At 32.4% G+C, this 25,058-nt stretch overlaps 1 protein-coding gene across 1 annotated transcript; it reads right to left on the reverse strand.

The window, feature by feature from the left end:
* Window positions 1-19,795: 19,795 nt before the first annotated feature.
* LOC109793486 (AP2-like ethylene-responsive transcription factor ANT) lies at window positions 19,796-24,654 on the reverse strand. The gene is made up of 9 exons (XM_020352955.3): window positions 23,609-24,654; window positions 22,817-23,468; window positions 22,511-22,593; window positions 22,290-22,298; window positions 22,105-22,193; window positions 21,939-22,012; window positions 21,789-21,839; window positions 21,621-21,697; window positions 19,796-20,969 (listed from the first exon to the last, which is right to left on the reverse strand). Exons 1-9 carry the CDS (start codon window positions 23,940-23,942, stop codon window positions 20,299-20,301), a joined length of 2,040 nt encoding a protein of 679 aa, XP_020208544.1. The 5' UTR covers window positions 23,943-24,654; the 3' UTR covers window positions 19,796-20,298.
* Between the last annotated feature and the right edge of the window lie 404 nt (window positions 24,655-25,058).

Consider the following 25,058-nt stretch of genomic DNA (forward strand, 5'->3'; position numbering starts at 1 on the left):
TGAATGAGGCAGAGGAGGTGGATGAAATTCCTAAAAGACTTTGATTTCCAGTTGATATATCATACTGGGAAGGCGAGTGTGGTAGCAGATGTATTGATTAGGAAATCCATTCATATGTCGGCTATGATGATTAGGGAGTTGGAACTGATTGAGCAGTTCAAAGATTTGAGACTAGAGGTTGAGGTTGTTCAAGATCACATTAGTTGTGGTATGATCACCATAACTAATAAGTTCTTGAGACAGGTGGGAACTAAGCAATTACAGGATCCAGAGTTGTTGAGGATTTTGGGATTGCTTGGTACCGAGAGGGCAGCTGGTTTTGAGCTTAGTGCTGATGGAGATTTCCGAGTGAAAGTGTGATAGTGTCACTAAGGACTTTGTGGTTGGGTTGCCTAGGACAGCTAGGAACAATGACTCTATTTGGGTGATTGTTGATAGGTTGACAAAGTGTGCACACTTAATGGTCCTTGGAGGGGCTTGCACAGTTGTATATTAGAGAGATAATACGGTTACATGAAGTGCCTTCTAGTATTATTTCTGACAAAGATCCAAGGATTTACTTCCAGGTTGGCAAACTCTGCATCCGGCTTTGGGGACGAGGTTGAGGTTGAGCTCCGCTTATCATCCACAGACAGATGGTCAGTCGAAGAGGATCTCTTGAGAGTTTGTGTGTTGGATCATCTAGGTAGCTAGGAGGAGGTGTTACCATTGGGAGAGTTCACCTACAATAATAGTTATCACTTGAGTTTTGGCATGCCAGCTTTTGAGGCTTTGTATGGCAGGAGGTGTAGGACTACATTATGTTGGTATCAGGAGGGTGAGTCAGTAGTGGTTGGTCCAGAGTTATTTCTTTAGACTACTGAGATGATGCGATAAATTCAGGAAAGGTTGAGGGCTACCCAGAGTCGACGAAAGTCCTAGTTGATAGAAGGAGGAGACCTCTAGAGTTTGAAGAGGGAGAACATGTGTTTCATGTTTCACGGTTGAGGAAGTACATCAGAGACTCGAGTCAAGTGGTAGAGATGGATGAGGTGCAAGTTAGAGTGAACTTGACCTATGAGGAGACCGGTAGCTGTGTTTGATCACAAGTTAGAGGAGCTTCGTGGCAAGTCCATCAGCTTGGTGAAGATTCTTTGGGATGCAGCTACTGGTGAGGATACCTGAGAGGTGGAGAGTCAGTTCAAGGAACAGTATCCATTCCTCTTTTCAGGTAAGCCTATTTTTGGGGACGAAAATTCCTGTTTGTTGGGGGGTATTGTAATGTAGTAGGTTAGGTGATTCAGTAGCCAGAATGGGTCGTTCCAAATTACTGAATTGACCTATAAATTGTAGTTGAGAACGGGCCGTTCTGAAGGGAGAACGGGCCGTTCCAAACCCCAAAACGGGCCGTTCAGGAGAGAGTACGGGCCATTCCAAAGGGAGTACGAGCCGTTCTGGATGGAGAACAGATCGTTCTGGATGAATCCCAGAACAGGCCGTTCTGGTTTCAGAACGGCCCGTTCTGCATGTGATTTTTGTACGTGATGAGGAGGTGTAGAACGGACCGTTCCAGATTCGGAACAGGCCGTTCTGGCCACTCTTGAACTTCTATAAATAGGGGTTGGGTGGTTGAGGAGAAAATGAGGTTTTTAGAGAGAAGTTTTAGAGAAAAGGACTCTGGGTTTGTGAGCTCCTTTCTCTCCCAAATTTCTCTGTATGATTCCTTTTCTCTTCTAAATCACTAATGTCTTCTATCTTTTCTTGAAATTCAAATTAGGAAGTTTGCTTTGGGAGGATTGAAGTTCCGGGTTGAGCTTCAGAAGAGAATTCTACTTCTTCTCAGTTATTGGCTATTTTGAGCCAATCTTCAGGTGAGGGAAGCTAGAATGTATGTTGTTTAATTTCAGGAGAGTTAGGGAAACTTTATGCATGGTGTTCTTTTGTTGAAATAGTTGAATTATTGGGTGGTTAAGTTGATTTATGCTGTTTATGTGTAAGTTGACATGATAAATGAATTTTAAATATGTTGTATATTGCTGAAGTTGTTTATAAAGTTGTTAAGTTGCATTAAGTTGATATTGTAATGACTATAGTTGTTTAATTAAGTTGGTTGCATGTTGTTAAATTTATTAAAGTTGCATAGTTGTATGATTGAATAAGAAGTTTTCAAGCTGGTATATAATGCCTATTGTTGTATTGTTGTAAGTTGTCTAAAGTTGTTAAGATGTCTATTGCTGAAAAGTTGTATGTTGTTTAAGTTGTTAAGATGATTAAGCTGTGATGATGAGTTGTTGATCATTAGGACTAGGGGAGATGTTTTCGAAGTTGCTCATCCCATTGTATGGATTGAGATGGTTGTGGTGCTCTAAGAGCCCAATTTGTTAAAAAACCCTCCTTGGAAAGTTGTCCCTTGGAGTGGACGTTGTGTTGTTCTCCTCTATGACTGAGTTGATCCCGTGTCTGGGCAAGGTCGAGGGACACGTGTGCAAAGCGACCACGGTATAGGGGTCAGGCCGAGCTATACCGATTACAAGCGGCCAGATGTTTATTGTTGTAAAGTTGTTATGGTGTCTATTGTTGTAAAGTTGAAAAGTTGGGAACATATGGTGAAGATATATGTCCTATGTTGAGATACATAGTACTAAGGTGATAAGTTGAAAGTTATTTTAAAGTTGAATCCCTTAGTACTGTGTGGGCGACATGGAAATAGTCGATCCATGTCATGGTTGAATGACCAATTTGAGTAAGGTATCTAGTTAGAGATGTAGTCTTTAACTAGGTACTGGAGGGTGCGTGGTACTTGGAGGACAGTGGGAGGGCTAACTCCACATGTAGATTGGTGAGGCTAGCCAAGGCCGTGGTAGGCTCATACCCAAACCCTTCTGTCCTGGCAGTAGTACTGGACCTTCGAGTCTAAGTGGCACACCTGAGAAATCAACTATTATTGTCTATACCTGCTCTACTCGCATACCAAGTATGATCATTATAGTCCAACAACAAGAAAAAAAGGGTAAGCTTGTGAAAAAACAAAATAACAACAAGATAAGAAATGCAACTCCATCGACCAAGTTCAACTTAAAACAACGTAACAACAACAAGCTAAGTCATAGCACAATGTCAACTAATCATCATTAGTTACAACTTACAAATGAACAATTTTAATCAACACATAAACAAACTTTAAATAGCTGATGTGTTGTCATGCATATCAACTAATGCAAATCTCCTACAAATGTGTACGATCTAAGTGGTTTGACCTTATCGAATTACTAGATTGACCTATCACAACTAGATCAGCTAGATATAACGTTAGACCTCTTAGAGAATTTGGTAAACAACTTAAATTGATTTCTCAGGTTTTGGCACTTAAACTAGGAAATTTCAATACTATTGTTAGGGTAAAACAACTTGTGTGTGAGTTTACCACGATCTTAGTGTCCATATCTAAGTCAATCGACTACCTTCCAAATACTATGTACCTTTCCAACAATCAATTATGGATTTTACCTCTCAACTTCATACTTTACTTAGTTTGTCACTGTATACACGTATGACTCAATCCTACCCGCATATAGATCAACATTTGGTTGATTTATACACATATGGCTCGACCTAGCTTATATACAATTTCACATAAAACTTAGAGGAAATGACTTAAAAATAACTGTCCATTTAGGAGCCAACTTGCTCACTAAAGGTTTTTCAACATTGGACTCTCGGAGTACCATAACTTATATCTGCATAATGAGATATTTAATTTTTTAAAATAACTTTACTTTCCTATAATTTTTATGTATCTCAACTTAGACATGCATCTCAACACCATATGCCTATACAACTTATTAACTTTCATCAACTAACTATATACAACTTAAAGTGTGAGAGCCGAAGCCCTTGTCCCATTGTTTCTTTTCTTCCCTTCTTCACTCTCATTTCTTCCTGAAGCTCCTTCATCGTGGTTTTCTTTCTCAAGGCAGAAGTGGTGGAGCTTAGGCTATGAAGAAAGATTTTCTTCCTCCATCCTTTTCTTCCTATTCGTTCTCTTCTTCTTTGTTCTTCTCTTCTTTTTCCTCGTGGAGCTTGAGATTGAGGTAAGGGAAGTTAGAACTTGAATCATTGTTGTATTTTGGGTTGTATATAGTTGGATTATCAATTGGGATGTGATTTGGGGTTGAGTAGTTGAGTTGGGAAGGTTGCATGTTGTTTGAGATGTGGTGTTCTTGGATGAGTTGGGGAAAATGAGTGATTCATGGAGTTTAATGCATGCATGTTGAAATTTGTATGGTTTTTGGGTTGCTTGAATGAATGTAGTAGAAAGCATGGGCATAGATCATGTTTAAAGAGAAGATTGGTGAAGAGAATGTGAAGATCGAAGGTGGAAGCCATGGAAATGTAGAAAATTCTCCACCCACTACTTGAGCCATGGCTCATGGCTCCAACCATGGGGTAAAAGAGAGGATGGCAGAAATCCACCGTTGTAGCCATGGTTCATGGCCACAGCCATGGAAAAGAGAGGATGGCGGAGATCCACCGCTGTAGCCGTGGTTCATGGCTATAGCCGTGGGAATGAAACTGAGGTGGCAGAAATCCAACGCTAAAACGCTGATTTGAGCGCCGCAGTGGTGAGGTTAGATGACCGAATTTGGTCTTTAGGTCTTCATGAAAGTTGTAGAATTGAATGTTAGATTTCCAATGGCGCTAGAATCACTCAAAAAGGAGGTCTAGAGCTCCAGTTATGACCTTTTTAGTAAGCAAAGGTCAAGCTGTCAACATTTAGGATAATGGTTGCGGTTTTTACAATTTTTAACAAGTTTGGTGATGGAATTAGGACTGGGTGTCTTCATGAGAGTTGTATGAAATATTCTTATATTTCATATGAGATAAGGATGAAAATGATTGGAGTAGTATATATAACTCCCTATGGATTGTTTTAGGTGAAGGTTGTGAGTGTAGAAATATGTGATTTTGATAAATTGCATGTGATACATGTTGTATGATGGGTGAAATTGGTGAACATGAATATAATGATTGTGTCTATTGCATGTTTTATGTTATAGGATGATGAGAATAAGCATTGGAATTCTATCCTTGAGCACTTGAAATGGTGAGAGCATTGGTATGCTTTATATGTTTGATATGCTATGTTGAATTAATTGTTAAGCATTGGTATGTTGTTATTGGCTGAGATGTTAAGCATTGATATGTTGTGATTGTATAAATTTTTAAGTATTGGTATGCTGTTATTGGTTGAGATGTTAAGAATTGATATGCTATTATTGTATAAATTGTTAAGCATTGATATGCTGTTATTGGTTGAGATGTTAAGCATTGGTATGCTGTTATTGGTTGAGATGTTAAGCTTTGGTATGTTGTACATGATTGATGTTGTTGATCTCTATATGCATTGACTGGATGTAATGTATATAGTATATGTTTGATGAGGTGTGGATGCTAAGAATGTAGTGTGACATTATAACATGATGGCTAACTTAGGATTTGAGGAGAGAAAACTATTTTGAAAATTGAAGATCCCGCATAGGGTATCTTGGAGTGATGCTCAGGTAGGCCATTGTTTGGAAAACCCTCCTTGAGTAGGTGTATCTCTTGGAATAGGTTTTGAGGTGTGTTGAGTCTCCTCCAAACCCTTAGTTAGTGGTTGAGTAAGGTAGGAGGTCGAGGGCTACAACCTTTAACCAAGTACCTGGAAAGGTTGCGTGGTTCCTTGCGGATAGTCGGTGGGCGAACTCCACAAGTGACTTGGTAATGCATGCCAAGGTCGTGGTAAGCTTGTACCCAGCTGTGCTATACTTGACGGTAAAATCGGACTTTCCTAGTGTAAGTGATGAGACCCGAGAAACCCGAGGAGGGATTGGTATCCCATTTTGTTGTGATCGAGCCTGCATTGTGGGCGTGAAAATGATTGGGTTGGTTCGGTAGGGTGGAAATCACTTAGGCTGCTCTTGTTGTTAGGAGATCTCCTAATTGTATATGCGTGACGACGCATATTTGATGTTGCATGTGTTGTTGCATTCAAGTTGCATATAATGTTATATGAATGAGTTGATAGTTGAATTATTGTGTTAAAAACTATGTGATTGTGCTGTGATGATGAGTTATTGATCACTAGGACTAGAGGAGAAGTTTTCAAAATTACTCATCCCATTGTGCGGATTGAGATAGTTGTGGTGCTTTGAGAGCACAATTTGTTGAAAAACCTTCCCTGGAAAGTTATCCCTTGGAGTGGATGATGTGTTGTTCTCCTCTAGGACTTAGTCAGTCCCGTGTGTGGGCAAGGTCGAGGCACACGTGTATGAAATGACCACGGTATATGGGACAGACCGAGCTATATTGATTACAAGTGGCCAATTTGAGTAAAGTACGATGTGTTAAAAATATTATTGCTATTATTATGAGTTGTTTATTGTCTCTAGCTTACCCTTGCATGTTTCCATGTAGTTTGGACTACGATAATCATACGATGTATGGGAGCAGGGCAGTGATAGGCTAGGAGATAGCTTCTAGAGGCCACAGGTGGTGCCTGGAGTGGATGTTTTCTTTTGTAGGCTACCTTATAGTAGCATATTTTGTTGTATATAGCTGGTTGTTGTTGGTTTCTTGCTTGGCAACTTGTGTTGCAAATATTTTTATTATACTATTTTAGTATATATTTCAGGAGTGTGTAGTATTGTTCCGTAACATGACAACCATGGCGAGTCATTACATAAAGCAACACATATCTTGCAACTTAATCAACTTCATCAACTCGCATTCATAAACAAGTTACAACTAAAACAAATTTAACATCATCATACATAATCCTATAGCAATGCATAATAAACTATAATCATACATCATCATTTATGAAAGTGAATCATCATCCTTAAACACTAAGACAACTTAAAACATCAAATTTTATTCAGTAAACCATGCTCGATGCCATCCTCCCAACACCCGACGTCATTGAGATGGAGAGTCTCTAGGCCAATATCACACTTGGTGCAAATAAACCTACGTCTAACCTCATTCAAGCAAATATTATTTTCCTAACCAACCTCATTTAGGTATAGAGTCTTTGTCTAACTCATGCTCAACCCACTAAACTTGTATTTGATGTTGTTTAGGCAAAGAGCCATTAACTTGATCATGTCCAACACCTCTCAACCTCCACCCACCGTTACCTAGTTAGAGAGTTCCTCGAGAAATCACGCCCAATGCCTCTCATTTCTACACACGGCTTGACTAAGTTAGAAAGCGTCTCATTGATCCACATTCGATGCTACCAAATTTGCACTTGGTGTGATCAAGGAAAAGATCTCTTACCTTGAGCCACACTCAACTCCATGAAGCGTGCCTGACGTGATGAGAATTTTCGAACTTGGAAAAATTCTCAATTTGGCTCAAACTTGCAATTTAGTCAGCCAAACCAGCATGCAACACATAATTAATCATATATACACCATAAGTAACTCAAAACCACAACAAATAACAACATGTAACTATAGATTTCCAAGAACCAAATTCTCTTAAAACACCTTCAAGAAAAAAAAAACACAAGCAACTCATTTCATCATCTGAATTCGATCAAAGATAGCTACCAAATCATGATTTCTATCTATTATTTATCAACACAACTCAATAATAACCAATTACAAACTTCCCTTACCTCAAATCGCTAAAAAATTAAGGATGATGGAAGAAAATTAGATGTCTTCAGAGTCATTGTACAACTTCATCAATTTAAGATTCTCAACTTTGGAAGCTTGAATCTCTTACTCATAATAGCTGCAGGAAGTGTTTAAAAGGAATCAATGGAAATAGAAGAAGGAAAAATTTCTCTAATTCTAGAGTACTTCTCTATACTTTTCTTAAGATATGAGCTTATGTAATTCACATCTTAAGAAAAACTTCATATACTTTTTCTTAAGCTAGGTTAACTTGAACCTAACTAAAACTACCTCACCAACAACTTAACTCTCAAAGATCCCTTGATCCTTAGAGTTTTAAAACAACATCAATTACAATAATTCAACAATTAATCATATATCATATAATCAATTAATAAAATCAAAATTGCACAATGTTACATAAAACACTAGATTGCCCAAGATGAATGTTGTGGCTATCAGAGAGGTTGCAATGATTATTGTCACAGTTGTGGTTGGTTGTGGAAGGTCAGTGATTGTGAGAGAAGTAGCTGAAAAAAAAATAATTCAGTATAAAATATGTGATATAATTGTAAAGATTAGATCAATCTAATAAATAAAAAAAATTGATCAACCGCCATAGTCCATAGACTACCCATAACAATAATATCCACTATAGTCTTAATCTTAAAAATATCTTGTGACTTATCTATTGAAGTACTAATTATTTATAACAAGATTTAATATAAAACATTTCTTTCATTTTCACATCATATTAATCATTCATGAATCACGGGTATCTACTTACTTAATTTAATGATAAATTTTAACCAACTTATTTCATTTAATATTTATATCAACATTCTTCTTTTTTAATTCAATATATCTTTGAATAAAAAAAACACGTTCATCTACAAATTTATTCAATTTAAAATTTTGTTAAACTTGATCAATTTTATTTTACAGTAAATATTTGCTACAATATAACAAGTTTACTTTACACATATTTCATTTAACACATGCAGTTATCAAAACTTAATTTTGACGAAACATTAGAATACTAGTTTTAGAATTTTGATTACTTTTTTAAAAAAAATTCTTATTTAGTTTCTAATTTTGCAAAATCTTATTTGCTCCAGTTCTTAATGCAAGAAAAAATTGAAATAAATAATAACTGAAATAAATTAATTTTGACAATTTTTAGATTAAATAAAATTTAAATTCTTAATAATTAAAGTGATTCACATTTGATCATAGAAAATAAGAAGGGGGGTACTCTTAAAATTTGAGTAACATGTCCCTATTTATTTCCTAGTCTTTTCATGGCACAAGAAGATTTGGTGATTTCTACTTCTAAAGAAGCTTTTGTTCTGTTTTCTTTACATAAAGTGAAGTTGTGAAATGGCATACCATACCTCAATCACTTTTCCTAGTAGACAAGACTTCTCGTGGATATAACCCAACAATCAATTCCTCCTTTAATATAATATAATATTGATTAAGAGTGAATTAGAGAATCTAATGAGAACATATATAGTACAACTCAACTCAAAGGTGATTATTATCGGAAAAGATGGAAGCATGCGAAGAAGGGTTGGTTGGAGAAGATGCAATGCAATGCAATCATCATCGGGTTTGCTTTAAAATATGAATATGAACTGAAAAGGCTGCTATTTATTAAGGAACCTCTCATAGCATAGCAGCTTCCTCTCTTGTGCACTTCAAACCAACCACTCTTCAGAAATCGCAATCATTTGAACCCATTCATCTTTTCTCTTAGCTAATGTTAGTTGCACTCATTTGTATATTTTATTTGACATGATCTTTTTATTATTTAATCAAATTTACATGGAAATTACTGGGTTTTTTTTAACCTTTTCAAACATCTCTCTCTCTTAATGTATATAAATTTTTTTATAATATATCTTTAAGAGTTAATTACTTATACACTATCAGTGTAAAGTTCTTTTACACTGGCAGTCAATCAGAACTGTTAATAGTACTTTTTCATTTGCTCATTTAATTAAATTAAAATAAAAAAAGCACTATTAATGACTCTGATTGACTGTCAGTGTAAAAAATTTTACACTGACAGTGTATATGTGATTAACTCTATCTTTAATTACTCAACAATGTTTTAGTTGATAAATAATTATTATGATAAATTAATAAAATAAACTTATGTATAGTTCTTAACTGTTAGTATCTAAGAGGTTTATCTTGGTAATCTACACTTATATTCATTTAAATAACAAGATAATATTTCACATTATGCAGTACTCTTTCTAAATTTTAATACATGGGATATTAAGTTTGAAATCTTGTATCTTATATTTAAAAATAACTTGGGCCATATTTAGTGGAGTTACTTATAAGCAATCCCGCTTGCCACATCAGCTTCCTTTTTTCCTTTTTTTCTTAAGAACTGGTGCTTAAAATTTACAAAAACTGCTTATATAAACACCAGTTCTTTCTTCTTTTTTTTTTTTTTTTAATTTTAAATCTCTAACTTTCAATTTAACACTTTTTTTTTCACATATCTTTTACATATACCCTTTTGTTTTGCCTCACTTTCTACCTATTTTAGTAGATAGTTTTAATTCTTTCGATTTTCACGTCAATACTTTCTTCTTTTTCATCTCTTTCAGTTTTCACATGCACTTTGATCATAGAATTGGTACGAGATGGTGTTGTAGACATGTACGGCTTCTTCGACGATTTCAAAGGTGTCAAGTCGGACATACATTTTATCTTCAAGCACTTTCCTTCTTTCACACTTTGAGAAACCTTAACATTAAATTTAGTTTTACAATAAATCACCAAAAAACTGTCGTCTAGTTTTGGGCCAACATTTCATATGTCCAAGTCACTGGTTGTAATCCAACGAAAGCAACAGAGTGCTGGATTAAGTTGTTGGAAACCACATCATATTTTATGGAAAAAAAAGAAGTTTTTATGATATATTTATGTCCTAATATATGAAACTAGTTTCTGTAATGTGGTTATATATTAGAACATAGTTGTTACATTATAAAAACGTTTATATAAAATTTACGAAAAAAGTGAAGGTGAAGGGAAAAAGAAAAGTGGCAAAAAAAAAAAGCCAGTGTGAATAGCAGCTCCATCATATTTTTGGGTCACGAAACGGATCATGTGACATGTCAACTCAACTAAAGCCTTCATAAAGACGAATGGGCTAACAGAAACATGATATAAGGCCCAACAAAAAAATTATGCACTTTTTTGACACAATTATGCATACTTTTTATGGTTTAAAACTTTTTAGAGAGAGCATTATCTTTAAACTCATTGAATTTAAGATTTCATTCTTTGTTAATTGTTACCATGAATCATATCATATATATTTGTATTCATTTATAAAGCTATATGTCTTTCCTATGTTGCGACATGTGTTGCGAGTTTGACATTAAATTAATATTAATTAGTTGTTCAAATAAAAGAAATTTTCCCCATAATTCCATTAATCAATATTTAATTTTTTCATTCAGAAATAAATATAAGATAAAATAGACTATATACTGAAGTGTAAAATAATTTCACATTATTGTTTAATCCCAAACAATCATCATCAATTTGTTGACTTTTAATTATGTTTCTTATCTTAAAAGTTATGTACGAATAGTGCAATGATTGATAGTCTAAATTTTGTTTATATTGATAATGCATAATTACTAAACTACAAATATAATATAATGTTTAATTTTAAAATATAACTAAAATAATTTTATTAATTAGAATATTTTTAAAAACATTGAATATGTAATATGTGTATTTATATATATTATTCATTAATTAAAATAATTTTTTTATACTTAATTAAAGAAAGCTAGTGAATCAAAAACAAATTTTTATAATATTTATTAATATGTTTTTATAAATATATCCAAATATTCGAAGCAATGTTTGTGTTGTTGAGAAAAAATATATCCATCTTTATTAACAATTCCTTTGCCACTAAAAAAGATCACTGAATTGCTTTTAGTCCTTTAGTAATCCTTCATTTTTAAAAATAAATAAAAAAAATCAGTATTATTACTAGCTTTCTTCAACCTAAAATTCTTATTTTCTACTTAATTTTTTACAAATTGAATTGGTTAACTGATTTTAAACTTTTTCTTCGCAAAATTCATGAAATAAATAACATCAAGTTTCACTTAAAATTATAAAATAATTTTTTTATTTGACTAAATTGCACTTTTAGTCACTTTATAATATTAATTTTGGTTCCTCTATTTTTAATTATACAATTTTAATCTCTTAATTTTTTAAAAATTGCAATTTTAGTTTCCTTATCAAATGATCATTCATCAATCATTAAATTTTTAACTTTAGTCATAATATGACATTAAGTAGATTGTATTTAATTATCTTTGTGAGATAAAAATCAGAACTAATTAAGAGTGCAGTTTAACATAAATTTTAATAAATATTAATAAATGAGTCATCTACTTAATGTGAGATTATAACTTAACATTACAATTTTAACAATAAATAGATAAACATCCAATAAAACAACCAAAATCACGAATTTTATAAAATTAGAAGTCTAAAATTAATTACAAAATTAAAAATAAAAAACCAAAATTACATATTTAATATAATAAAGAGATTAATCTTCCCATTTACAAATCCTAATTTTACATCCTATCAAATCTTTCAATTATTTTTATCAAACCTTTCAATAAATGTTTAACTTCTAAAATTTAAAATGGTTTCGTGTGCTAACATCATCACAAATCCGTAAGCAATTAGATAAAAACAATGATTTGAGAGCTTCATATGACAAAAAAAATATTAATAGCATTACAAAGTTTATTTATTTTGAAAAACAAAAGGTTTAATTGACGGAAAACAGTGACTCAAATCAGTTCAAACTTTGAGTATAAAAATACAGTTAAGTAGATGCGATATGAAATAATCCAAATTCAAAATACTTGACTATATATATAAAAGAACTTTTAATTTAATGAATCATTTAAATTTGATATATATAACATAGATAATTAAATAATAAAAACTTATTTATAGAATAATTAAGTATATTCGTACGTACATGAATGCATGCAAGCACGCACGAGAAACGACAGAGAAAGAAATGTTGGAGCTATGTTACCATTTTGAAATGAAGAAGGAAGAGTGATTGGAGTAAGTGACAATGTGACCTGTTGAAGGACACATATCAAAGTCAATGGCCCATTGTCCTTCCTTTGCCTTATCTAAAGTCATACAGCCTCAATTTTTAGGGTTGCTTCGATTTAACTCATCTTCAACATATGAAATTACAACAAGAGATATCACTGTATAAAAGTCGATTTGATGAGAAAGAGTTATTTTTTTTTTTATTATAAAAAAGTGAATATTATTATATGTACATTCAGGAGTCAATATGCATACTCAATTTTCAAATCTGGGGTTCAAGTTTTAGAATTGGTAGTGCTACACTGCTACTGCATTCATACCTTATCATTTTGAAGTTATGGGGCAAGAATTTGTGTATTTTAAACCTTTTTTCTTTTTATGACTAATGTAAAAGTTACATTGTTTCTCTTGTACAACGGTTACCAGAAATTTTCAATTTACAATATTTTTTTAGAACTTGATATAGTTCGTATTATAATTAGAGTTTAATTTTTATGTTTAGATAATGTAGTGATTTTTACAATGTCAAATTAGATATAACTTTTAAAGTAAATAACTTTCTATAAAAATCAATAAATTTACTGTATATGTCAATTTATAATTGCATAATAGTCTAAAAAATTCTTACTTTCTTAATGTGTTATAGTTAAAATCTTATAAATAACCCACATATTACGTAAAAAAGATATCATATCCGTGTGACCTTCTTGAAATATAATTTAGTTGTGCATATGCAAAATTGACCTAGTTACTAAGATATGCAAAATTGACCCACTTTTGGAATATTTTTAAAATAAAAAATAAGAATAAAAATTAAAATAAGATTTTGAAGAAGTTAATTTGAGACAACTTCTATAAATTAGTTTATGCTTAAATTAATTTTAACTTACAAAAAAATTTATTCTATTTCTTCTTATTTTTATCTCTTATAAATACATTTGAAAACATTTATTCAAATAGATCCTAAGTATTTAATAATATGATACAAGACTAAAAATAGAACCATATTAAAATGAATCATTTCATTTAATACAAATAGACTAATGAATTGTCAAAGTTAGAGGTGTAAAATATTACATTAAAAAAAAAGTGGGTCAAAAAGTTAGGTCAATAACTTTAAGAATTAAAATCACAATGTGTCTATTTGGTCAAGTATATTTTATTTTAAAATTTAAATAAAATTTAAAAAATAAAACAAAATGTGTCATTTTTGCCCGGTCCAATAGGCCAACGAACCAGACCGAATTACAAAAATAAGTTGTCTATAGAAATTCGAGTTAAACCACACCAATTTTCTTATAAGTATTGCTTTGATCTATAACTAATAAAAAACAATTGAAAAGACAAATAATTAAGTTCTTTTATATATACCTCCTCTGTCTTAAAACAACTGCAATTTTAATAATTAAAAAATATCTCAAAATAATTCAATATAATATTAATTATTTTTTTTCTAAGTTACTGCTCCTTCATAAATTATTTCATTATTATAATTAAAAATAATGTATTTATTGAGAGGATGATTATTTTACTCAAATTATATATATATATAATTAATGTATTTATTGTTATTTTTAATATATATGTAAAAACCTTAAATTATAGTGATTATAAGGAGGAAGAATATTGTTGTTAACAACTGTCACTAATAATCTAGTGAACAATAAGTTTATTACTAGTATCGTCTAATTTATCTCTATCATTTTTTTTCAGAGGATCTATATCATGTTTTAGTGACTATATATCAATCAATATGACATATATAAACCCTGAAGTTATATCATCGAGAAATTAGACGACAGATTATAGGAATGAACCTATAACAACTAATTTTATTTTTACGATCCATAATAACTACACTCTTGAAGTACACATGTGACTCTTTTTAGAGAAAGAAAATACCCCACATGCAATACAACTACTCTGAGTGGATTGAGATACATACAAATTTGATTCAACATTAACGAAGAAAAACAAAATGGAAAGGAAGTGTTGGCACACATGAAATTTCCCTGAAATTGCATAGAGAAGTAAGATTCCATTTTTGCGTGGATATTTAGAGAGATGAAGGAGTAGAGTTGAGAAGGACGTGACGTGAGGAAATTGAAAGGAGAAGATTTGGAAGGTAGAGGCCTCCCTGGGTGAAACATATATACATGGATCGTGTATAGGGAACACCCTTTATTTATTCTCTATTCATTAACACAACCAAACATTCACAACGTTTTCTTGGTCCCCTATTGTACTATTCTAATCAAATGTGACTATTTATTTCAAGTTGCAGGATAATACGTCATCTTTCAGGGACCATATACATAATTGTGTGTGGGGGGGTCCTTTTCGCATCAATGAACTATGTTTCTAAACATGTATGTATGTATGGTAATAGTAGCACATTTCTCGATTTCAACACAAGTTTGAGTGAGATTTTTAGATTTTTTTTTAAATAAATAATTGATCTAAAAAAATAAAATAAAATTTGAACTTGTACCCAAACAAGTTCTATATCACTGCACTGTCTTGCCCAAACAAAGAGGGCACATGAACTTGGATTATGAGGTAGTATTATGATGCATGGAGGCTATTGTACATTGTGTCACAAAATGATTTCTTCCCTCAATTATACAAGTTTTCCCCTCATGATTGGATACGTTAGACCTATTATATATAAAGTTTTTAATGTATAAATAAAGTATGTAAATTTTTAAAAAATTTATAAATTTAATCTATATATTAAGAACTTTAGATTCAATAATTAGACTATCAAAATTTAATGTAAAATATGAATTATTGAATGAAATAAGTTTAGGCAAACTTACTCCTGAATTAAACGGATGTCTTCTTTCATATATATATATATATATATATATATATATATATATATATTGATAACGAGTAAACATTTAAATTAATTTTTAAATTTGGAAAACATTATTATATTTGTATTTGAAATCAATAAATTGTAAAATAAATCTCTAAAATTACAAATTGACAATTATATTAGTTCAAACCTTAAAAATATTTGTGACTAATGATAATATTAACATATATTCAAAAATATTTAAATTTAAGGGTTTATTTCGCATTCTAAGAACTTATTTAATAATTTCTTAACCCTAAGGATCAACATAATAGTGTGTAACAAATTTAGGGATCAAAATAGATGTTTACTCCATTGATAAGTGACACGACCAAATTATCTATACTAATAATAAAGAAAATACTTGTATTTGTTATACCTGAATTTTAGACAATTTTATCATTCAACTAATTCTAAAAACTATCCTTTAGTTATAGGCATTATTTATATTTGTTAACTATATTTTAATTTTAATTAAAAAACTCAACATCATACACAAAGCTCAAAGTACCTATTTTATAATTAGTATATAAAAGGGACAACAAATTTCACCTTATAGACTAGTTTATGAAGTTGAACTAGACTTAAATTCATATTTTAAGATAATATCAAAATTTATTTGTTATTAAGTTCATTGGACCACCAACAAATGTACAACATGAGAAAAATTATAAATCTTATATTGACTTATAATATGATAAAAATATATAAGTAAAAATTCTCATTTCAAGAGTTGAATCAAACCTATCTAAATATTGTTTTTTTGGATTAATTTGGTGAAAACCCAAAGATATTAATACAATTGTTGTTGGACTTATATATAGAATCACTCATAAATGTCTATGAAGGAATTTTGTTGAAGATTTTTCTATTAGTTAATGATATAATCAAAGTAATGATATATATATATATATATATATATATATATATATATATATATATATATATATATATATATATATATATATAATCCTGGTTCCTTAAGATAGCTTTTTAGAGTATTAATTTTTTAGAGTTTAGGTAATTAAAATTCAGCTCAAATTCTAAGAAAAACAATAGAAGTTCATGACACTTCATCATCTGAAATGAAATCTATTTCCTTCGATTCTAAATATAAGTAAAAAAAAATATATATATATATAATTGACCCAAGTTGAAAAAGTAAGTTAATATCATTTAATTATACTAATCTCATTTAAAAGATAACCTAATTTTCTAAATTATCTTTTTTTAAGTTTAATATATTAAGAATAAAAATTATTATTAAAAATACAATCTTAATTAATTGAACGGGGATATTTTGAAGTTTTTAGCCTTAAATATAGTAAATTTAGTTAAAATTTATTTATATTTGAGACCAACATATAATTTTCTTTTGTTGTTGCTTATATTAAAATCACGAGAGAGTAGTGCTAGCTACATAATTAATTCCGAGGGCTTTATATATTTCGGTTTTGATATTCATTCCTCTAAAACAATAGTTAGATGTGGATACATGCATGTATTAAATATTACATTTATTAAAGAAGTCTTTTCAGTTTTAATTCTCAATTTATTGCCTGTAGTTTATAGTTAACCGTATGTTTTTCACATAAATTGTTCACATTGAATTAACCTACGAGAACTCACCTACCAAGGTTGTTTAATTTCACATCGGAACTTCAAGGAGCTTCCATGTTTTCAATGCAACCATGTATAGTACGTACGTAACTCTTAAATTTTCTTCACCAAGTTTTCAACATTTGATAACCAAGAACACTGTGATCCAGCTCATGCACAAGTGCTTCTGGAAAAATGTCCTTTGCAAATTTTTCGGGCTTAGGATGTCCTCAATAAGATTTGTAATCATATTTGTTGACTAATCTCTATGGGTGGAAACAAAAACCATGTATATATATAAAATTCAAATGGATCTTACTTTATTTTTATTTTATTTTTTCTGTTAAAAGAGTAATGCATATGCCTTTTACTTTCCTATATTTTCCACGATATTTGCTAGCTTTTTTGACCATCAATCTGTTTTGGTTTAACTTTTTGCTCCTCATGCAATTTAATTTACTTCTTGTTATATTTTACTTTAGATATGCTTGCTTTTCCTTTGTCAAAATAAAGGCTTCTTAATTTGTTATTCCACACTATTCACTTTATTAATTAGCAAAATTAAAGAAAAAAGAAGAATTAGGAACTTGTCTCTTCAATGCTATTCTTATACTACATTAATGCACACATCTGTCTACATTAATTTATTCTCTGGAGAAAAAAATGAGGGAAGTAAAAGAAATTAAAGTGACAACCAATATATTTAATTTATGTATTCTCGGTTAATATTATAAAACCAACATTTTCATGTAGGTGCTGTGATAGCAAATTAGCATGTAAAAGCCCCTCTCAAGTAATTTGCCAGTTGTTAGGTATAATTAAAATTAATGTAGATTAGTTTTATACCTCTACCGGTATATGGGGAGCAGATCCTCTAGAGTGACATTACCACTCAAGAAATTATATTTTATTAATATAATGTATTTTTATTATAAAGAATAAGTTTTAAAAATAAATTATGAGATTTTAACACTTTAATGTTTTGTTTTTTCACGGCAGAGATCCATTCTCTAAGGCATCTTTCCTGAGAGAACATTTCTTTATTTGTATTGATAAAAATAGTGTGAAAAGAAGTACGTAGTAGATAAGATGGAATGCAATAAAAAAAAATGGAAATAGAATAAAATTTTTCCATTTCTCTTGGTAAAACTTCTTATATAGATATTTTTCTCTCATTTTTCTTCTTTTTATGTAAGTTCCACTGTTCTTTTCATTCTAAAATGTTTCATGCATTAAACCCAGCCGTCCTAATTGTTGATTCTTAATTAGTACAAATTGGTAAGAAATAAAAGACAAAATTTACTTCATAATTCTTAGTATTATTTGATTTTGTTCTCTTATCAAAATTAAAGTTTTACTTCATAATTCATAAAATAGAATATTACATTAAATGTTAATAAATTTACTGAGCTGGGCCTGGTAGTGGTAGAATGCCTGAGTAATTTGATAAAAGCTTAAGATTAATATAACTACTACATTAATTTTGAACGATACTAAAAATACTTAAATTAGTTTACGAGTAGTGTCTAATTATATAAACTAGTAATGCCCATTTTTTATTTTATATATTCTCTATTTTATACATATATTCCATTTTATTCAATCTTTTATTTATTCAAACAAAATGAAAAAAAAAAAAACTTTTTATATCTAAGTAACATAATACTTTTGATCTTTCATGCATGCAATACCATTTCCAATCTAGTGAGATCTTTTTCCTCAACTAAATTTTTTTCATCTACAAAATTCGAGTTTGGGAATTTTTTTTTGTTTTTTTTAAAAAGGAACCGAGGCTTCAATCTCAAAGTCTAATTGAACATTGGAAATTAGGGATAACAATAATTTTATGATTAAAAAAATGATAGCAGAAAACGCAGCTGTATTCCTCAAGGCGATTACTCAGTCACCCACCATTATTGATGAATGGCTAGAACCTTAACCTGTCCTTTTCACCTATTGTTGAATAGCTCTAACATGTTACAAAAACTTTGGACTATTAACACGTTATTGTTCCCATGCAGAAAAAATGAGCCATTTCCGACACAACTTAGTAACCATTTCCAGCTTTGACGCCACTAATTCCTCCTTGTCGTCCCATGTTTACGGTCAAATATCAAGATTGCGCAATCCACCACAAATCACAAACACGAGGGGCACACACGTGCGAAATCAAACACACCCCATAATAATACCACTAACATTAACATCTCTATGTTTTGTGTTAAGGGTCTAAGTCTAATCATCATTCCACACCAAGACATGGATCCCCTTTTATGCCTCTTTGGAATTTGGACTTGTCAAGGAATGAGTAAAGCTACAATAATTTTTAATCACATTACGTTTTTATTTTTTATTTTCTTAAAGTGAAATCAGAGGTGTCTTGACTAATTATGACAAATAAGGCAGCATGAAACTTTAGTGCAAGAATATCTACGACAACCCTTTTCTTTTGGTGGAGTATTGTGTCTTTGGAGAAAGTTCAAGATAAGAAAGTTAGGTGCAATGATGGTGTTATGCAGATTGAGGAACACATAGACAACAAAACGAGGGAATGTGATCAAAGGGAATGGCTCTTTTGCATTATTGACAAACATGGAGTTGGTTTTGTAGTTAGCTGGACCTAAGAAAAGGTGCAACTCCAAAAAAAGCAAGCTCAATAATTTAAGGGCCACTTTCATATCGTCAAACATGATTACACTCAATTAATCATTAGTCCTCTTGTTAAATTTAACCACTTTCCCTCCCATTTGCACTCAAATTCGCAATATAGATCCAAAAGGCTACGGTTGGAAAGGTCTTGTTCCACTACCATACAGAAAGATGACAGATAAATGGTCCCCACATGCCCCTAATTAATCCCCAAAATTCCCTCACTAAAGTCCTTTTGCAAAACAACATATTCTCAATCTTTTCTATTTTCTCCCCCCAACTCTTGTGCTTTTTCCTTTTTCTAGTGTGTTTGGTTTCCCGTTTCATGTGATTTTCAACTTCCACGTCAGAATTGTGCTTTTTTCCTTCTCAACGAGTTTCCAAACACACTTTCACATGACAAGCCCTCTAGGAATCACTCCAAGCAGCAAAAACTGGCAAATGAGACATTGAGAGTGGCCTAATTTGAGAGGGAAACCAAGGGCCAGCATTAGAAATAGGGCTAGTGACAATCTTGGACCCAATTGGAGGCTTTGGAAAGAGCATAGTGGGGCCCGTTTTATCAGGGCTACCTTCCCTTGAGCTGCTTAAACTTGTCACCATCGAAGAGGGGTTTGAAAAATGAGTCCCTATCTTAGTAGAGTCCTCTAGCATCGCATGGCTAGATCCTACTGAGTCAATCCCAATGAGATCTTGTAGGGACACTGAGAAACCAGAACCCCTATAATTTCCACATTTCATGGGTTTTGGGTCACAGTTGTTTGACTGTTGCTGATCATGATACAAAACCATCTTCCAATCCGATGATGAACCATTTTCATTGGCGTGCTTGTTCACAGCTTCAACCTCTTCCTTGTTCATTACTTGTTGCTGTTGGCTTGACACAACATTGTACTCTATGGCCTCAGTCCTTGGCTCACTTTCTTTGTTCCTTCTTGCCAACTCTCCCGCGAGAAGGGTGTTGCTGGCCATGATCCTCTCCACATCGTACCTTGATATGTCAAAGTTTGTCACAGCATTCACCCCACGAAATTTTATTGCTGCTACATCATATGCTTCAGCTGCTTCTTCTTGAGTGCCTGAAATTTAATTTATGTAAAAAAATATTCCACTTTTGATATAAACTTAACTTTGATACACTATGAGTGTTCCAACTAATCACAACTCATCTTAGATATGACTTTTAAAATAAATGTGAACGAAAAATCTCAGCGTGGATAGAGACAGATATGTTAAATAATATATAAGTGAATATATATATAGTCAGCCCACATATCTGTATGATTAGTTTCCTTGTGTGATTGACTCAATTTCTGGAAAAGAATACCTAGGGTATAACACCTTTGTATCGTCTAAAACATTTTAGTTAAATTCAAATTTAAGAGGGTATTTAGAAAGAAAAAAAAAACACAAAAAGAGTGAACTTTCTTGGTTATTCTTGTGGGGAGATATTTACTATTCAGATACCTCTTTTTCCATCTTTCCAGAGAGAACCAGCTTTAAAAAAAAGTGACTTGTTGCACAGTCCAAAGTAGCCATAAGATCAGCCTTATAGAAAACTTTGGCAGTCACTAACTAGCAAACTGGCATTAATAACCAAGTCCTAAGAATGTATGCATTAGCGTTTCAGTTTCATGATTCGAATGCTAAAACAAACCCCACTATGGCTGTGAAAGATTTGTAATGAAGTACGAGGAAATGCAATGCAACAACTTTCTGGAAGGACTTACTGAATGTCCCAAGATAAAGGTCCTTATTTCCTGCAACTCTGCCTATCCTTGCTTGCCACCTGCCATGTTGGTGGTGCCTGCAACATTGGAAAGTGGATTTAACCCTAATTAGCAAACATGTTTAATGTCCATTCATAAGAAAAAAGTGGCAGGTTAACTGCATGAAACCTTGTCACTCCTCTGTACATTGAAGCACCCCTTGAAAACCCACTACTCTTTCTGCAAAGCAATCACCAACATCATCATTAAACATAAAAAATAATTGGTAGCTTTTAGCAACGTATATATTAGAAGTAATTATAATAATAATATGTGCACCTTCTCAAGTGGGCCACATATTCCTGCCTACTCATGTTCTTCATTTCTTCAAGTTCAGTTTGGTAATTTTCTAGCTGTCAAAGTAATATTAATATAAGAGAGAAAATGGGGCTCCAAGGAGTACAATTGCGAGCTTGAAATGCAATGCCACTGAATTTAAACGTACCGGGAAGTTTATGTGAGTTGAAGGACCCCAATACTTGAGAGCCGCAAGATCATAAGCCCTTGCAGCTTTTTCTTCCATATCATAACCACCTTCAGTTAAAAATAAAATAAAACTACCACTCATCAAATTGGCATTTCACATGAGAGTTGAAAATGCAGACCCTTGGGAAAGGACTTGTAGCTTACCCAAATAAACTAGGACATGCAACGTTTTGTTGAGTGGTCAATGGTCATCCACATTGGGAACACAACAGATGAAAGAATAAAGTTAGCGGCCACAGCTCAGAAAACAAAGTAAGAATACTTCAAAACAAATTGTTTTTTCCTCACTAATTCTATAGTCACAAAAATTTTATACATAAATAAGTAAATTGATTTATCACTGATTTATATATTCTTATACAAACCTTGTCGTCCTTTCCTAGTTTGTCCTTCTTTCTTGCAACTGTTGTCCCACAAATGCGCTTCATATCTACCAGTCCATCTGTGCCTGATAGACAACCACCAAGAAGTCACCACAAAATTGACATTAAACACAAACTAAAGAAGCAAAAACCACAATAAATTAAACTGAAAAAGTAGAATCCCCATAAATCTGACTAAATAAAATCCAAAAAACTTTAAAAGTGGACTAAAAAGAGGACCAAATAATCAAAATAATTATGGTAAAAGTTACGCAAATAAAGGGGTGAAGGTGAGTTGAAGTAACTAACCTTGTAACACCTCTATACTGCGAAGTTCTCTGCCCAAATGTGTCAATGGACTTCCTATGCACAGGTTGCTTATGACCAAGCTTACCAGACCCTCTCTTTTTGGCCTCCACAGTCACAGATTCAGTATTAGAAGATGAGATCTGAGTTGGAACAGTGATACAACTTGATTGAGAGCCGGGGCTCATAGACAGGCTTAAAGATTGTAACTCCCCACACTCCACTGTGCCAACACCACCATTCCCCCCAGAAGCACCATGATCCTCCACAAGTCCACCACTACTATTATTCACTTGATGCTGCTCCAGATTCTGCTGAGAAGAAGAATATTCCCTTGGTGGCACCCAGTTGTTGAAGCAAGCAATGCCTTCTTCCACCACTTGAGGCATTTGGGGTTCCTTGGCTTCTTCCTCCACTTGGTAAATCCCAAGCCCCGAGTAATATGGATGGGTTTGGTGCCTAAAAGGGTCAGAAAGAAGGTCCAAAGAAGAAGAATGGTCTCTGTTGGTTTCAGCTTCGGCATTTTGGTTACTATAGTAGATGCTGTCAAGGCTTAGAGCCATTGCTTCTCTTCCATGCCCTCCATAGTCTTGACCCCCCATAGTTGCACCACCTAGAAAGTCCTCAAGCTTTGGAGATGAAGTTGGCACCATCACTAAAAAAAAGCCACAACAACACTGTTAAACATCCATTTTTAAATATATATAAAAAATAAAAAAAATATGTTACCTTCATAATATGTTACATAATAAAGAAAGTTTTAAATGCATGGAAGAGGGTAAACAAATGCTATACCTTGGGATTGTGATCTGGTGAGGGCTTCCATAATGCAAAGTGAGCCATCAGACTTGAGAGGCATCATGGCCAAGGGAGAGTGAAAAGCACTGTTGTTGTCTCCAACACCATAGCAGATTCCTGATGTGTTGGGGTGTGAAGGTGACATGTAGAAGTTAGTGGGAACAGTGTTGCAAGCAGAAGTTTGAGGGTGATGATAGTAGTTATGATAATGATGGGGATGGATAGCAGAAGAAGAAGAAGTGACTTCCATTTTCATGTGGGGTGAGAGAGAGAACCCCAACCAGTTATGATTGTTGCCATCATCGGTGTTGCTATCATTCATGGACTTCATCTCTTTCTTTTTCTCCTTTTCTTCTCACCTTAATTACTAGAAAAAGGTTTGAACTCTCTACAACAAGTATCTGGTAGGCATGTCAATCATTGGGTTGCACATAAACAAATCATATCAAAATAATGATAATAATAATCTTGCCAATGGAGACTTGGATTTTGTTGTTTAGCTACAGCAGGTTTTTCTCACACCAACCAAACTATCCGTTTCATGTGCTAGCTAGCTCCACTAACACAAACACCAAAAAGAAAAAACACACAAACTATCTTTCTCAATCTATCTCTTTCTTCACTAGAGCATAACAAAACTGGTCTCTTTAAACTAAGCAGAAGGAATAAGTTTGTAGCGAGTGATGCTGGGAGCACCCACCTCATTCCATAGGGATCTGTGTTTGTATGTGTGGGTATATATATATACACACAACACACAACACACAACACACAAGGTCTTTTTTGCCTTCTCTTTTCTTATTTTTTTGTTGTTAAAAAAGTGAGAAATGAAAACTGTGGCACCCTACTTAGGCTTTTGTTAAACCCTATTTTAGACCCAGAATCAGATATGAAAGCGGATAAGAAGAAAGAACCCGAAATGGTAATGGTGAGAGAAACTTTTTCTGGTCAGTTTCTGAAAACTTGAATGCTAGTAGGTGAATCTAGTGGTAACATGCACCAAGATATAAAGGGGAATTGGGAAAACATTCGCTACTATGTAGCCAAAAACGTTTACTTTCATATTTTGTTCTGCTCAATTTTTATTTAAACACAATTTCTTTTCATATATATATATATATGATACATAGTGTTAAATTTGAGAATCAAAAATACAATTTCTTCTGACTAAACAATATTTTTATATTATCATAATCGAATCATAGAGCATCAGTCCTTTAAAAACAAACTTTATATTATATTATTTATATACATCTAAGAAAATTACTAAAATTTAACTAAAATATTTTCATTTTAACATATTTTTTTCATGTAGACATATTTAAAGACCATAAATTTAACAAGAAAATTATTTACTATTTAAAAAATAATATGTTTAATAATTTTGTTTTTATGGTGAGAACTGAGAAGGTTGAAATGCAGTGGTGCAGTGGAAGGGGGCCATGGA

Source organism: Cajanus cajan, chromosome 9 (assembly GCF_000230855.2).
Source record: "Cajanus cajan strain Asha chromosome 9, NIPB_CcT2T_4, whole genome shotgun sequence".
NCBI lineage: Eukaryota > Viridiplantae > Streptophyta > Magnoliopsida > Fabales > Fabaceae > Cajanus > Cajanus cajan.